General features: G+C 55.1%; 2 protein-coding genes across 2 annotated transcripts; one reads left to right on the forward strand and one right to left on the reverse strand.

Annotated features, from left to right (window-relative positions):
- Positions 1-5,827: 5,827 nt before the first annotated feature.
- EIF4EBP1 (eukaryotic translation initiation factor 4E binding protein 1) lies at positions 5,828-10,126 on the forward strand. Its single transcript, XM_424384.8, has 3 exons — positions 5,828-6,036; positions 8,478-8,648; positions 9,730-10,126. Exons 1-3 carry the CDS (start codon positions 5,889-5,891, stop codon positions 9,759-9,761), a joined length of 351 nt encoding a protein of 116 aa, XP_424384.1. The 5' UTR covers positions 5,828-5,888; the 3' UTR covers positions 9,762-10,126.
- Positions 10,127-13,472: 3,346 nt separating this feature from the next.
- Positions 13,473-15,455, reverse strand: NODAL (nodal growth differentiation factor). Its single transcript, XM_040651526.1, has 2 exons — positions 14,356-15,455; positions 13,473-14,268 (listed from the first exon to the last, which is right to left on the reverse strand). Exons 1-2 carry the CDS (start codon positions 15,034-15,036, stop codon positions 14,116-14,118), a joined length of 834 nt encoding a protein of 277 aa, XP_040507460.1. The 5' UTR covers positions 15,037-15,455; the 3' UTR covers positions 13,473-14,115.

Raw genomic sequence — 15,455 nt, forward strand, 5'->3', positions numbered from 1 at the left:
GCGGCCCCTGCTCGGAGGAGGAGCCTTTAAAGGCACGGGGCGGCCCCGGGCTGCCCCGCTGCGGAGATCAATGAAAGCAGAGCGGGAGCACCGCCTCCCCGCCGCCCCCCGGGCCGGACACCCCCGGCGCTGCGCAGCCGGACCCAACTGTGCGCCCCTCGCCCCACCCGCCCTTATTCTCCACGCACACGGCTCCTAGTTCCTTACTGTGCGCCTGCCCTGCATCCCAGCTCCTTGCTCCGTGCTCCTCTCTGTGCTCCTTGCATTCCAGGGTACACCGTGAAGACACCGACCCAACTGCCATCAGCGCAGGGATGGCAAAATGACAGCCTCACCCCGAAGAAATAATCCAACAGCCACTCTTTCACCCCTACATTTAATGCCTGAACCCTCTCCCCAGCTTCTGTAGCCATGCACTGCTACCCCCTCAGTTTGAGTCAGTGCTGGTGATGTTGGGATCCCCAGACTCCAGGATGCCCAAAGACTTGGGGGGGTACCGTGCTGCCCCTGTCCCTGTCCAAGAGCCCATCACTGTTCCCAGCACTGCTCCTTCCAAAGGCCCCTGGGCAGACTCCAGGGCGGGCAATTTTTTCGCTATCAGCTATTTATACAAATACTGGAACTTCTAAGACGGGCGCTCTCCAAATATGGCATTTTGAAGTTTCGGCCAAATAGGAGAATGTTGACAAAGAAGGAAAGAAAATGTGTAAAAAATTATCCAGTTGGCATTTCTTCCCATTCATGAGCTAGCAAAACAGAGCCCACTTTTTGCAAGCTTCATCTTTACAAGACCGTTTGGGTTCTTCAAAGTGGCCAGATGAACTCTTGATGCAACCAACCCCTTCAGCCCCAGCTCTGGCACTAATTGCTGGCACGGGCCAAGCCCTGGGCTTACTATTTCCAGTGTGAGGTGTCACTGAGCTCAACCCACGCATGGCATGAGCAGAATGTGCACAGGGAGAGCCACAGTCTTCTTCATGTGATGGCGCATGTAACCCCAGTGTGTGCTGGCACATGGAGCCATAGCGAGTGTGTCTGAAAGAACAAAGAAGTGCTGTGGGAATGGCAATGGATAACAGAAAATGGAGGCATTTGGGTGTTTTACTGCATGTTCACAGCACGCTCTGACCACCTGCCTGCTGCCATGTGGACACCTATGTGAGATTCGGTCCTACTGCTCCCAGGGATCACTGGGAACCCTCCATTCCCAGCATGAGCACTTTCCTGGGGAGAGAAAGGGAGAGTTATTAATGCAGGGGAAGTAGCCGTGTCTTCATCCCACTTATGCAGCTGAAAAAGCTGAAGCCCAGATGGCTGCTCCACACCCCAGCACAGCATTTGGCTCCTCACAGCAAGTAGGAACCCACCAGCAAAGAGGCTGGAAATGACTCCTGCAAAGCAGAGCTCCTGCACGGCTCTCTCTTGCTTTCTCCTCCTGCCCCGTTGGCTCCCTGCTGGCCACCTCCAGGCCCAGCAGCCACCATGGGATGTGTCCCCTCTGCCACCTCTGCCATGTGCCACCTGCACAGCCACCAGTGCAGCACCAAGCACTGGGAGCCCTGCCAGCCATGGGGACCCATGGGGTCAGCTGGCTGTTTGGAAAACTCTGGGAAAATATGTTTATGCCACAGATCAGAGCAGCTCCCTTGGCTGTTGCTACAGAATAAACAATGGATGTTTTAAAAATATATCTTTATAGATAGACACAGGATGGATTAGAGAAGATCCCTTCTTGGAGAGAGTGGAATTGCAGTGGGAACAGGCAGAGCAGAGCAGCTCTGTGCTCTGGGAGCTCCCAGCACCCATGGGTGTGTTTGGAGGGAGGAAGCCCTCAGCTGATCCTGACAGTCTGGGCACACTGGCACTGCTGCCTACGGGGATGTGGAGCTGGTTAGACCCTCTCCTGCAGCCTTCCCCATGCCAAGCAGGCAGCACGCACACAGCAAGCCCTAACAATGTGTGTACAGGGAGCCCATAGGGAGTGCTCAGGTCCTATTAATCTCTGTACCCAGTGAGGGGATGAGGCATACAGCAGATAAGCCAGTGCCTGGCACTGTGCAGGTAGGAGGGAGTGCTCCCATGAGCTTTAATCCTCCACCCCTCATGTTCAGTTTGTAACTGCACCCATGAGCCCCACAATGCTGGCTGTGCCCTGGCTCCAAGGCACAGAGGAGGCAGAGAGGAGGGAAGGGAGCACAGGAGTGATGGGCACACGCCAGCTTCTCCTCCCAGCATCATTAAAAGCAGCACACTGAATCCTGCCAAGCCTGAGTCAGGCTGATGCCACATCAGGATAAAACAAAAGCTTTTTATAGCTGGGAACTCTTGCTCTCCCCAGCTCACTGTCTGCATGCTTGCTGTTACAGAGCAAGTGATAAAAAGCAGCGCTAGCCACAGCAGCATCACCACTGCCACCACAGGCTGGGACACAGGCCGGGTGCTGCCAGCTCCTTTTCCTCATCAGGACAAGAAAAAGCAGAGCCCTGTGCAGGGCTGAGCAGGGCAGAGGCAGAGCTGCACCCGGTTCAGCTTTGCACCAGTGAGGGATGGTGCCAGAGGGATGCTGGAGCCCGGGTTGCATTGCAAAGCACAGTGCATCCCCAGGGCCACACAGCCACACTGCCAGGGTAGGAGCTGCTCAGGGAGCATGGGCATAACCCAAACCCTATGGCGTGGCACTGGGATGGAGACCTGGGGTGGGCAAGGGGCCAGGTGATGGCATGGCTGTCGGCAATGGTCCCTCTCTGCCCTTAATGTTTGTGCTGGTAATTAGTCTGGGGCTCGCCATGCTGAGACATTGGGAATAGTTTCCATATCGGATTCCCAAATCTCTCTTTGAAGTTGTTTGGGATGATCTGTCAGCATGTTTCCTTGTCAGCACATAAACAGGCTGTGAGGGAGCGTTAACCCCCGGGTACTGCCTGTCCCGGGAAGGCCGGAGGAAGCACTGCATAAACTCTGAGCTCTCTATAAACTCTCCTCCCTGAGGGGTGTCGGATGGGCTCAGGCAGCTGCAGGAAGTGAAGCATTCTCTGCACCGAACAATAAAAACTAATAAAAATGGGATGTTCTGCTGGCTTCCATGCGAGCTGCCATTTTTAGAACCAAGTTGGCCAGGGCATGCTCCAAATCCACCACATCTGCAAGGGATTCACGGTGTGCTCCTGCCCTTCCCATCCCAGCCCTGTGGGGTGGGTGGGGGTCAGGTATGGAACATAGAGCACATGGCAAAGCTTTGCAGGGCATTTCCACCCCCTGGGCCAAAGGGATTTGCTCGCATTTATGTGCCCTGCCAAGGCTTTGCAGACATGCCCACGAGTACTTCTCCCTCACTCCTGCTGACTGGTTTTCCGGCAGCTGTTGCAAAAGAAAAACAGAAGTGGAGGGGAAGGAGGGACGAGTCTGCAATAACAGCGGCACCAATTTCACACACACAAAAATCATGTGGAAACTTCTGCAAAAAAAGAAAGAAAGAAAGAAAGAAAGAAAGAAAGAAAGAAAGAAAGAAAGAAAGAAAGAAAGAAAGAAAGAAAGAAAGAAAGAAAGAAAGAAAGAAAGAAAATGGCCAGCAGCAAAAATAACACCAGAAAGCAGCTGGGTTTGCAGACGGAGGGGGCAAGGATCCTTCGGGTGACAGCAGGGTGACACCAGGCAATGTCTCCAGGCTGGGGATGGATCCTGCTGCCTTTGGGTGTCCAAAACCCCAACACAGCCTCACTCACCACTGTGCCATCCCCGTCCCCATCGTTATCCTCATCTACCGCAGCCCTGCAGCCTGCCCACGCCTATCCCTGCTGTGTTTGCTCCATGCGCAGAACAGGGAAACAACGGCAGCAGTGGCAGCGGCCACATCAGGCTCAGCTCTCCCATGTCATCACGGCTATTTTTCACCCTGAGCTCCTCCTGGTTCTGGGAGATTTTTCAGAAATGCACTGCAAATGGGGAGAAGGGTCATTCCTGAGGGCTGTGCTGCTCCAGTGGGCAGGAGCCTGCAGTGGGGCCATGGGGATGCTGGGATCTGGGGATGCTCCAGCACCTGATGTGTGGCTGAACCCCACTATTTGTACCAAGCAGCCACAAGCATAGGACACAGCTCCTGAAAACACCAATATATCTGCCCACGCTGTGCCATACCCTGCCATGCCCAATTCCCCTGCAGAGCACGAGCCAAGCAGCCCCCAGGGTTCATTTAGGGGTGCAGAGCATCTCTTGCACACATCGTCCCCAGGATTTCTCCCTCGCAGGGCGGAGGCACTTCCCATGGGCAGGATGGGTTTGTTTACAGGGGGCAACTTTGATCTGCACAAACAGCCCTTGGGCGGGCAAAGTGGATGTGGGTTTGGCGTTATCTGCACTGGTGATCAGAGAGGAATGTAAACACGGATGGGGTGGAAATGCCGCAGCACATCACACCCTCAGCTGCATTCCCCATGGCGATGGGTGGGTGCCATGGGGCACCCATGAAGAAATACCCAGTATTTCATGACCCACAGGGTGTGTTTTCCACGAGCCGTAGCAGGGAGCTGCCTCCAGTGGGACCCTGCCAGAGGAGAAACATTTTCACAACACCCCATCCCTGTTCCACAGGCAGCGATTCCCACCAGTGGCCAAAACAGCAGTTGCTGGGGAGGGTGCAGAAGGGACAAACACCTACAAGTGCATGTCTGTTCCCAATTTAGAAGGCAGTAAGGTGATAACCTTCTCTCACATTAGGACGATAAAGGCTTTCCAGCTCTTCTGAAAAGATAAAATGCCCCAGAGATGAGCACATTGTCACCAATGGGTGCTGCCAACGTGAGCTGATGCTCCCAACGTAAGTGCCATATTTCCAGTGGAACTACTGCTGATGTATTGCCCACAGTTGGCTGCTCCCTGCCCTGGACCAGGTACCTTCTCTCCCTTCTCTCTGCTTTTTTTATCTTCAGTCCAAGTGGGAAATGAGTGGCAGGGAGGGATGAGGAGGAAGGGCCATTGTTAGGACTGTGCATTCCTGGGGCTGCGCAGTGCCAGCTCCATCCCTGCAGAGATGTTATCAGAGCACACGGGAAGGACACTGCTGCCACCCCAGGGCTGTGCTCTGCCCCCCTGTCGGGGCTGGGGGCTTCCAGTAGCCCACAGCCCTGTCCCCCCTGACCTGAGATCCCATAGGATACCAGGCGCCGGGGAACAATGCCCAGACAGCACAGGGATCGTGGCCCCCAACCCCACCCCAGCCAGGATGTGCCCCAACAGATGACCTCCCCGCAGCTCCTTGACCCCATAACGGTCTATTCTCTGTAAGCGGGAGGAGGAAATGGCCTCAGGCCTCATTAAGCGGTGCCTGGGCGCCTTGCTGGGTCGGGGGTCAAGGCTGATGTCACCCGGCACGGCCGGACGCGGTGCTTTCCTGCCCAGTGCACGGTGATTGATGCAGCGGACAGCGAGGAGAGGGGCTGGGCACCACCGCATGCAGGGACTCTGGGGTAGGCAGGAGGCACTGGGAGAACTGGGAGCAGTGGGGGGTTACTGGAAGCACTGGGGGGTCCCTGGGAGCACTGGCAGCACAGTACCCCTGTAACACTGCATTGGTTTCGCGTCCTGCAGCACCATCAGGTACCGGTAAGGGGCACCGGGAGCAGCGCGCACAGTAACCACGCGTGCTCCGGAAGCACCACGCCTCTCTATAGACCCCGCCTCGTCATTGGACCACGCTCCTGACGTCACGCCCCCTCATTGGACCACGCCTCTCTTTCGGTCACGCCCCCAACAGCGTAGCCCCCGCCCATGGCCTAAGCCCCGCCCCGCCCCGTTTCCCATCGCACCTCGCGGCGGAAGGGGCGTGGCTTGCACCGGAAGCGGCGGGCAGGCGGCGGGGCGGCCGCAGCAGCAGCAGCCCGCGTCCCGGCGCCATGTCGGGCCGCTGCTGCCAGGGACAGACGCCGAGCCGCGACATCCCGGGCCCTGGCAAGCGCCTGGCCCTGCCCGACGGCGCCCCGCTGCCGCCCGGCGACTACAGCACCACGCCGGGGGGCACCGTCTTCGGGACCACTCCGGGCGGTGAGCGCCTGGGCTGTGGGCCCGGGGTCGAGCTGAGGGGTCTGGCGTGGGTCGGGGCTCTGCGATGGGGCCGTGGGTTGGGGTCTTTTGGGAGGGGGTTCCTCCTTTACGGGGGTCCTCGTGGCCCAGCGGGGCCGTGCGGGGCTCTCGGGGCGGCCCTCGCGCTCCCAGGGCTCGGGTTCGTGTTTTCCTCCTTTTCCACCTCTTATGAAATCAGCCCCGCTGCTGAAAAGATTGATGTGAGGGGTGGGAATGACGAAACCGCTCTTGAAGCTGTGCCAGGAGAACAAACCGAACGGAGGCAGCGCGTTGTGTTCTGTGAGCCGTTCAGGCGTGTATTCCCTTTACAGCATAAAGTGTTCCGTGGGGCAAAATGCAGAGAGAATGGGGAAGTCGGCGCTGCTGATGCAGGCGTGTGTTTTGGGTTGGGGAACTGAAGGGTTTGTGTTATTTCTGCCACGTCCTCCCTTCCATGAAAGCAGCAAATAGCTGAAGCACTTAAATAGCACTCCCAGTAATTATGTCATGGAAGAGAGGAGAAACAGAATGCTTCTGAGGCGTACTCCGAGTAGCTGAATGGAGATGGATAATAAGGCTGCAGTGCAGCACAACGAGCCCTCCAGGGTTATCGCTTGTTTGTGCTGCAGAGTTAATGAATGTCCAGAGTGTGGAAGGAAAGCACGGAGCTGTTTGCTGTGAGGGTGTGCACGCCTGGCAAAGCCCTGGGCTCTCCTGTGACAGCGCAGTGCTTCCATGCCCAGCTCCCAAAGGAGAGCAGTTCTGAGAATGGTTTTCAGTGCCTTTCACACCAAACTGCATGTGTTGAAGCACTGAGTCTCGCTGAAGCTGTTGGGGGTGAGCCAGCTTGAGCCTGGAGAGCGCCAGCAAATGTCTGCTGAGGGAAGCCTGAGGCTTCCTGCAGAGCAGTTGCTGAAGTCAGGGGGAAGAAGCAAATCATTTGCCGTGCCAAACCTTGGCCTGATTTTTCAGAGAATAACTGAGCACTGGGATCTCTGAAGCCCCCTCTGTCTGAAGGCAGTACTTGGCTGAGGGGTGGAAGGAGGGCTCAGTACCAGCACTCCAGTGATCTTCGGGGTCAGCAAAGGGATGGTGGGGTGAGGAGAGTCCCTGATAGCATGGGGAAAAGCTGTTTTTCTTGACTGTGGGCAGCAGAGGTTAAAAAAACAGTGTAAGGGAATGAGGAGCATGTAAGAGGTGACGTGTGACCTTTCAGCATAGCCTGTTCTTTGGTATTCCCTTCATGCTTGCCTTGGCACCACGCCTTTGCTGAGGGCACTGGTTGTCTTTCCCTGAGCCCACATGTGCCTCAACAACATGCAAGCTGCAACAGAGCTGCTCTGTTTGCTCTGTGCCTCCAAGCCCTGTTTGGAAGCCTGCACCCCTCTGACAGCCACTGCTGCCCGTCAGCCTCTGCTTGCTGTGGGTGTCAGCTTTCAGGAGCGCTGGGCACGTGAACCAGCAAATGAATGCATGGGAGGGAGAGCTGTGCCTGCCTGTTATGGACTGTGCTCCTGATACTTGGTACATGAGCTGCAGTTCTAGGAACTGCTGTCCTTGCTCTTGCAACCTCCCTGTAATTTAACACTTAGTGCTCAGGCTAACAGTTGTCCTTATCGAATCCAGGCCAGCTGCCATGCTGCAGTTCTGAATTGGATTAGTTCCCCTCCTTGATCAAGCAAAAGAGCTCAAATGCAAAATATTTTATTGGAAAGCAGTTTCTATTGTTTTGGGAACTCATTAGCAGGATGTCCTTGAAACGTAATATACTGTTGTTTGGGTTTTTTTTAACAGTGCTTCAAAACAAAGTGAGTTTATTGTTGCTGGGCAGATGTTATTGGAGTTTGTTTTCCTGCATTTGTGTACTAGTAGCTAGAGCTTTTCAGGCAGTACTCAGGGAGTTGCTTTTCCCTTGTGCCAGGGGGGAAGCAGAGCAGCAATCCAGCAAGGCGGTTTGCAGCATTCCTTCTAGGGGAAAAAAAGATGTTTGTCAGTAATTCCTGGATTAGGGCTGTGGTCTGTTTGGAGGAATCTGTTTTCTGTGTGTGCTTTTGAGCTTTTTCCAGCACCGGTTCCTTTACTAGGAATGTGCTGTTCGTTCTGGTGGTATTCCTAGAAAACAACACAGAGTCCCAGCTCTGCAGCTCCCTCTGCGCCTTGCTGTGGTCTGCTGGAGCTGCATTGCTCAGCTTCAGGCAGGGGGAGCAGAGTGTCCTCTGGTTAAACATTCACTCTGTTTTCTATGAGTTCTCCTGTGCTCTAGACCCTTCTACCTAAGGTAAGGTCCATTGCATGCAGCGTCGGTGGGAGTTTTGGAGTCCTGTGTTCCCTCTGTGCAGAGTTAGCTGGTGCTTGGGAGATGATGCAGATGTCTTTCATACCTCGAAATGCTAAAGTCTGACTGTGTTACCTTCTCCTTCCAGGAACCAGGATTATTTATGACCGTAAGTTCCTGATGGAGTGCCGTAATTCTCCGGTTGCCAAAACACCACCTTCTGACCTTCCGGACATTCCAGGTGTTACCAGCCCAATTGTGGAGGAGTTAAAGATTGAGAACAACCATGTCCAGAACTACGATGAGAAAGCGAATGTAGGTGGGTACACAAAGACAAGTGAGCGTGCTGCTGTTTCCTAGAAATACAGAAGCTTACATACATGGAGCCAGGAGATCCCTGTAAGCCGTGGATAACATTGCTAAGTTCTTAATCATTTCACTGTAATTTGTGTTGTTACCACTTTTCTCATTAATTAAGCATTTGGGATTAATGATCCTGTGGTGAGAGAATGGGTGCAGCTGTTTTTTGCCTGTGTTTATCCTCTGCCACATCTCAGCTGTTTGCATTTTTTTAATCAGATTACAGTTCAGGGTGGGAATTGTTTGGGAGTTTTTGGGTGGTTTCTGCAGAAGCTTGCAGTTGTGCTTGAGGTTGCAGGGTAGAAGTTGGTCCACAGCAGAATAGAGGACATTGACCGCTGTGTGCACATGAATACACCTAAAGTTATTGGAGCAAAAAGAGCAACTGCTGTTCTTGAGATTGCTTCTTGAAGCAACCTGAACCTACCAAGTGTGACCGATAGTCCTATCCCTAAAAATAAAGGTCTGAACATTCATTAGCTGGCTCCCCTGCTTACCCTAAGCAAAATCTTTGCAGGGTCAGTATTGCTTAATGGATTTTTTACACACTTGTGACCTTTAGTGGCTCACTGGACTCTGGCAAACTGAAGCATTGGCTGCATGCTGTGTGTGCCTGCTTGGCTAGGCCTTTTTTTTTTTTTATCCGGAGAAGTTCTGTTGTCAGGAATAGAGTACTGCTGTTCATGTTGGCATCCTATCAGATTGCATGAGCTAGGGTGACAGCTGTACAGGTAACTAAGTTGTGAAATGTACTCTCCTCTGTCTCTGGCAACAGAAGTCTGTACCAGTGAAATCCAAGTGTAGAAATTACACAAAGGGCATTTCCTCTCCTCCTGGCTGTCTACCTAAGGTTGAGTCTGAGGGGAGAGCCTGTATTCTGCTTGCACAGGCTGTTCTTGATGCCAGACTTGCTTCCTGAATGCAGAGCTCAAGTCCAAACAAATACATTTCTTAGGTACACCTGAGTGTTGCTTCAGTACTATATTTGGTGTTTAATTTGAAGCCTTTAGGACTCTGGTGTGTTTGCTCCATCTCAACAGGTGAAGAAGAGCAGTTTGACATGGACATCTAAAGCACGTGCCCTGAGAGTGCTTCTCCAGTGAAGAACCAGGACCTTGTTTGAGGATTCCCACCAGCCAGGCTTACAGCAGCCCATGCCTTGAGTGCCTTCCTGTTTCCTGGGAAAGGCAGTTTATTCCCTTCTGAGAACAGAGTATATCCTGTTACAAGGACTGAATCTCAGCCTCTCCGTGTGGGTGTGAATACACAGTGCAGTCCCTGCTGATGATGGGCTGTGGGGTGCCAGGGGAGACAGTCTCAATGATTGTTTTTGTTTCCAGTTTTATGCTTTTGTTAATCATTTTAATACTGTAAAAGTTACGGAAATGCAATATAAGGGAGAAATAAATCATTTTGACTCTCCTGGTATGCAATAAATATTGCTTCTGGCCTGTGTGATTCTGAGGGAGGAAACTTCAGCTGGGAGTTATCTAAAGCTCTCCCAAAAAATGGCATTTACTTTTCTGGTCTCAGTGCAGTTTAACAGATGTGAATTATGCAGTAGTCTCTAACATGCTGCTGCTTCATTGCTTTAGAGATGGTGCTAATGCCTGAGGAGGCGTTTCAAAGGGGAAGAAAGCGTATTAGGACATGGCCTGAACTTGGGACTTCCTAAAAGACAACGAGTATCTCTTTAAATCAGTCTTAGACAATAATACTTAAATATCTGCTAATTAAGCTCAATGGTGGCATTATGATATGCAAGCCTTTAATAATGAGTAACAAAAGAAACAGTCGAAGCAATTGATGTAGATAAACCTTGCATCTCTTAAGATAAGATTAAGTGTTTTTTGAAGCCTTAATGGGAACACATTCAATCTCACTGCCTTCAGTGTCGCTGTCAGTCTTGCAGCTCCACACCAATTGCTGGGTTTTGTTGTGAGCTCTTGCTGTGTGCTGTGACCTGCAGCTGGGCCTGACTCATCTTTCAGCTAAATGAATATATCCAGAGAAATGGCACTGCTGGATTGCACAGCGCTGTGCAGCAGTTGCAGGTTTGCATGTGCTCAGAGTTAACCTTTCTGCAGAACCAGAGCAGCTCCAGCTGTGCTTTCTGGGACAGATAGCAGGTTAGTTTAGAAGAGACCTCACCCCGTGGTGTTAGTTTGATCTGGTTGCTTTGGGGTAGACCCAAGAGTTGTGACAGGCTCAGGGGATGAAGTTCACAGCAGTGAGGTGTGTGCGTTTGGTGCTGAAGCTTGCTTTCCTGCTGTGCCCCAACCAAAACGTTTGTCTTTCATCACAAGCACGACTTCACAGTTAAAGTAGTTGTATAACCGTTGAGATCAGGCGTGGTAGAAAGAGGGACTTTTTTCCCCTATCTTGATGTGCACCACCCAGAACAGATGCACTTAGTTATCTGTAAGGTACAGAGATGGGCAGGGCCCTGCTGCGTGCTCGTCCCTTTGGGTGCTGCCTGCTGGTGTGACCGTGCAACACGGTGGGTTTTTGTATCAGTACAAAAGCAGCTCTGAGGGTTTTTTTGAACAAGTGACAGCTATTGCAAGTAATTCCTCTAAACCCTGTTACCTTCCCCCATGCTCAGGTGGTCACAGAGAGCAGCAGCACGTATTTAGGTGCTAAGTATTTTGTCCATGCCTGAGATAGCTATGCATCGGTGTCTGCGTGCATATGTAGATCTGGGGGACCATCAAAGCCCCTGCTGCACGCCCCAGCGATGTGGGGCAGAGGGAGAAGCACCTGGCCAGGTGTGAATCGGGGTCTGTGCAGGTTGGGATTCCTGCGGGATGGGCAGAGCAGGGCCCTGGGGCCATGGGCACATCAGTGCCCTCAGTGCTGCAGCACACAGCTGTCGGAGGTTGATGGTGGTGTGGGGCCGTGCATCCTCAGCACCCCTTTGCAGTGCCACATCCTTCAGCCAGGCTTTTTGGGTTAATCTCCTGCATGCCTAGAGCCCCAAGCCAAGCAGAGAGCAGCTTGGTGCTCCCAGGAAGGCCCTTTATGGGTCAGCATTTGCTCCTCACTCACTGCTTTGCACTGGGAGCGGGGACAGGCAGCGGTGTCGGCACTGCTGTGTGCACAGTGGGAGGTGAAGTGGCTGTGGGTGGCTGCATGGAACAGCTGGGATGCTCCAGGGAGGTACAAGGGGACAAGTGTTGCTTTTACCACTGCATTTTCCCTCCCTGCCCCTTTTGTCTGCAGCAGGGCAGAGCAGAGAGCCTCCGTCCTGCTCCACGTCCCAGTCATGGGACTGGTGCTGCCTGCCTGACCTGAAAAGTGCCTTAATCAACCCACTGAGCAAATATTGCCCTGTGCTTTTGATAAGCCCTTCCATCTGTTTGTTCTCACTCCTTCTTTCCCCGTGCGTCCAAAATAAACTGTGCTTATCATCACATCCTGGGGCGCGTGCACCCTTGGGCTCCTCAGAGCAGAGAGCAGCGCCTGGGTACAAAACGTGGGGCAAGAGATAGCTGTGCCCATGGGAGGGCCGTGGTGGGATTGGAGCCGTTGGGGTCCTGCATCCCTTCCACCCATCCCTGCCATGCACTGCGTTAGGGCTGGGTTTGAGGTTAGAGTTGGTGTTGCGCCCCATAAGCGCAGCCTGGCCGTGCCCCCAGGAGTGCAGGACCCCACAGCAAGCAGCACCAAAGGCTGCAGCTGCCCCTGCAGTCTGACTGACCTGAGTCTGTCCAGCAGTTGATGTGTATTGGGCAGAGCAGCTCGCAGATCCGTCCCCATCCCCAGCACTGATACCTGCCATGGCGCAGCTTTGATGTCCCCAACAGCCACAATCCCAGTCTGTGTTTTCCCACCCGCTCTCACGGGGCCGTCTGCCCACGATAACTTTTGAACCCGCGGCTGCTCTCAGACAGAGGTGATGGAGGGGCTGAGATGTCGGAGATACGGCTCCTGGAGAGGGTCTGGGGGCCATGAGGGGCTGCGAGGGGCAGAGGGCAGGGAGCTGGCAGGCAAGGGAGAGACGCTGGCCCTCTCAGTATTTGAGAGCACATTCCTAGAATGCAAAGGAAGGGAGGAATGAAGTGGGGCCCATTGCAGGCAGAGCGCAGAGCCCAGACCACGGGTGTCTGCCCCCCGCCGGGGGTTAGCAGCACGGCCGCCCTCTCCCAGCGCTTAACAGCTCGCGCAAATGACCCTCTAATGACGGAGAGGGGACACAGACGCGCTTTGTTTCCCCGCCGCCGCGATGTGGATTGGAGATGTGGAATCGGGGCAGGGGGTCCGACGGGGCAGCGGCTCAGCCCCATTCCTCCCCTCCCCGCTCGAGGTTACCGCAGTGCGAGAGCACAGCCCTCCCCTTATCTCCGAGGGGTAAATAAACGGAAAATCCACTCAGCCGTCCTTTTCCCTTCAAAGGCTGCAGGTGCTTCCCCGCTCGCTGTTGAGCAACCCGCAATCTGCCATCAGGGTGGGAACACCTCCTTCATCATCCTCGTTTTCCCGTTCCTGCAGCAGGGCGATATCTATTCCCATGGCATCGTTTGGGGGTCCCTTTGTTCTACAAAGCCCTCCGTGTGCTGCACACAGGGAGCCCCCAGACCCCCCCGTGCCTGCTGGGGTAGGGGTGAGGCTGTGCCTCGTGGCGGAGCACTGGGGGGGGGGCTGCGGTTGTGCATTGCTCCTGGGAGGTCGGGACACCCATTTGCTGCCCAGCTGCTCGCACCAGAGCTCGGGGGGTGCATCCCAGAGACCACCCAGCAGCGAAGAGAGAGGGAACAGGAAGGTGGGAAGAGACACAGATTGAGCGGGTATTGCTTAAATACATAATTTATTGAGGGATTGTACAAACAGAGCCCTTTCTCTCACCACCCGATCCAGCGAGGGGCTGGGAAAGTGTGAGCCCAGTGCAGATGGGAGCAGCAATGGATGGAGCCCTGGGACAGGCAGGAGGGCGGGGGGGGGGGGGGGGGGGGGGGGGGGGGCTCGGATATGCTGCTTCCAGCTCACCTGGGCTTTTACTGGAAACTTTTAATACAAATCTGATAGAATTTTATTTGAAGTACAATAGAAAACATCAAAGAAAATGCCCAAAGTCCCAAAGAATGCTGCAAATCTCAGTTCTTTGGATGCTGAGAGCGGATGGATATTGGTGCTGCAGGTGTCCCTCAGAGATCCTCCAGCACCAGGAGGTGCTCATGGTGTGCAGCACACAGAGCCCTGCACAGCGTTAGCCAGACAGGAGGGAGCTCGGGGAGCTCAGGCTTCTCCTACAGAGCAGTGCCCAGTGACCTCCCCATGCGTCACCTGGGTCTGTCTGTGCCCTGCAGCACTGCCACCGCAGGGGACATTCCCTGCTGCATCCCCACTCCTGTCCCAGCACAGCCAGACCTGCAGGCACGTGGGATGCAAAGGAGCTGTGGGCTCAGTGCAGGGGGTACAGAGCCCCCTCAGTTGCAGCCGCACTCCTCGATGATCATATCCTCGTGGTGGCGGACGACGATCTCACCCTTCTCATAGTACAGCATGGAGAGGGGACTCATCCTGATGGGCGAGCAGGCAGGGCACGGCACCTGGCTGGGCTTGTAGAGCTGCAGCAGGCTCTGTGGGACACATGGGGACATGGCATCAGCTCCCATCCCTGTGGGGCGCAGGGAAGGTGGGAGCACGGGGCAGCAAGACCCTCTTACCTGCATGTACGCGTGATTGGTGGGCTTGAAGCTCTCATCTACAGGTGATGGGCACAGCCCCTCGCAGCGGTAGGCGTTGTACTTCTTGGGGTAGACAATCCAGCTGCCCCAGCCCGTCTGCTCAAAGTCCACCATCATGTCCACCCTCCTGCACAGGGACCTGGCCTCGTCCACCGGGCTGGCAGCGGGAGCATCGCTCACCCTGAGCCTCTGCCTCTCCTTCCTGGTGCGGCGGTGCCGGCGGGTGCCGACATCCCTGGGACCGCCATCACGCATGACGTGCTTGGAGCTCTCCACTGCCCTGAGGAGGCTGTGCTGTCCGGGTGCTTTGTCCTTGGAGAAGACGAGCAGCAGGACGCTGTCTGCCAGCTCCTGGGGCACTGCTGTCTCCTGGGGGTCCGGTGGGACAGTGACCAGGGCGGCTGCAGGATCAGGAGCTGCGTCCTGGTGCAGCCATGCTCTGAGCGTGCTGGTGATGTTGAACACTGCCCAGCCGGCCTGGTGGGATGAGGGGCCACCAGCCACGGTGCCCAGGAAGAGGTCTTTGGTGCCCCGGCACGGCGGCCGCGGGCTGTGGTAGATGTCCACGGTGACGTTGTGGGACAGGGAAAAGGACAGAGCGTGCGGGCGGATGCGAAGCTCAGCCAGGCTCACCTCCTGGCTTCCAGACAGGGACGTCATGTCAAAGGAGAGTGCCCAGCGGGAGCCATTCTGCAGGGAGCCTGGAAGGCAAGTGGGGACGGTGAGCACCCATGGGGTTGGGATGGGGATGCTCGGGGTCAGTGCCTGTCCTGAGACAGGGATGCATGGGGACGGTGCTGTCCCCGTGGAGAGGGATGTGCAGGGACAGTGCCGGTCCCGGGACAGGGATGCTCAGGAATGGGGATGCTCACGGATAGTGCTGATCCCGGGGTAGGGGAGCTGGAGGACAGAGATGCTCAGGGATGGGACATCGGGAGCGATGCCAGTCCCGGGACAGGGGTGTATGGGCACGGCGCTGTCCCAGTGCAGAGGGACGTGCAGGGACAGCGCCGGTCCCGGTCCCACTCACCGTGCGGGGCGATGCTGAGCGCGGTGGCGGCGGCGGCGCGGAGCGGTGC

This window comes from Gallus gallus, chromosome 22 (assembly GCF_016699485.2).
Source record: "Gallus gallus isolate bGalGal1 chromosome 22, bGalGal1.mat.broiler.GRCg7b, whole genome shotgun sequence".
In the NCBI taxonomy this organism is placed as follows: Eukaryota; Metazoa; Chordata; class Aves; order Galliformes; family Phasianidae; genus Gallus; species Gallus gallus.

Excerpts from the sequence above, each read along its gene's own strand:
- NODAL (XM_040651526.1), bottom strand. The coding sequence starts at position 15,036 with ATGACGTCCCTGTCTGGAAGCCAGGAGGTGAGCCTGGCTGAGCTTCGC. Across the intron at positions 14,269-14,355 it reads CCAATCACGCGTACATGCAG|AGCCTGCTGCAGCTCTACAA; the intron begins GTAAGAGGGTCT and ends TGTGTCCCACAG.
- EIF4EBP1 (XM_424384.8), top strand. The coding sequence starts at position 5,889 with ATGTCGGGCCGCTGCTGCCAGGGACAGACGCCGAGCCGCGACATCCCG. Across the intron at positions 6,037-8,477 it reads CTTCGGGACCACTCCGGGCG|GAACCAGGATTATTTATGAC; the intron begins GTGAGCGCCTGG and ends TTCTCCTTCCAG. Across the intron at positions 8,649-9,729 it reads CGATGAGAAAGCGAATGTAG|GTGAAGAAGAGCAGTTTGAC; the intron begins GTGGGTACACAA and ends CCATCTCAACAG.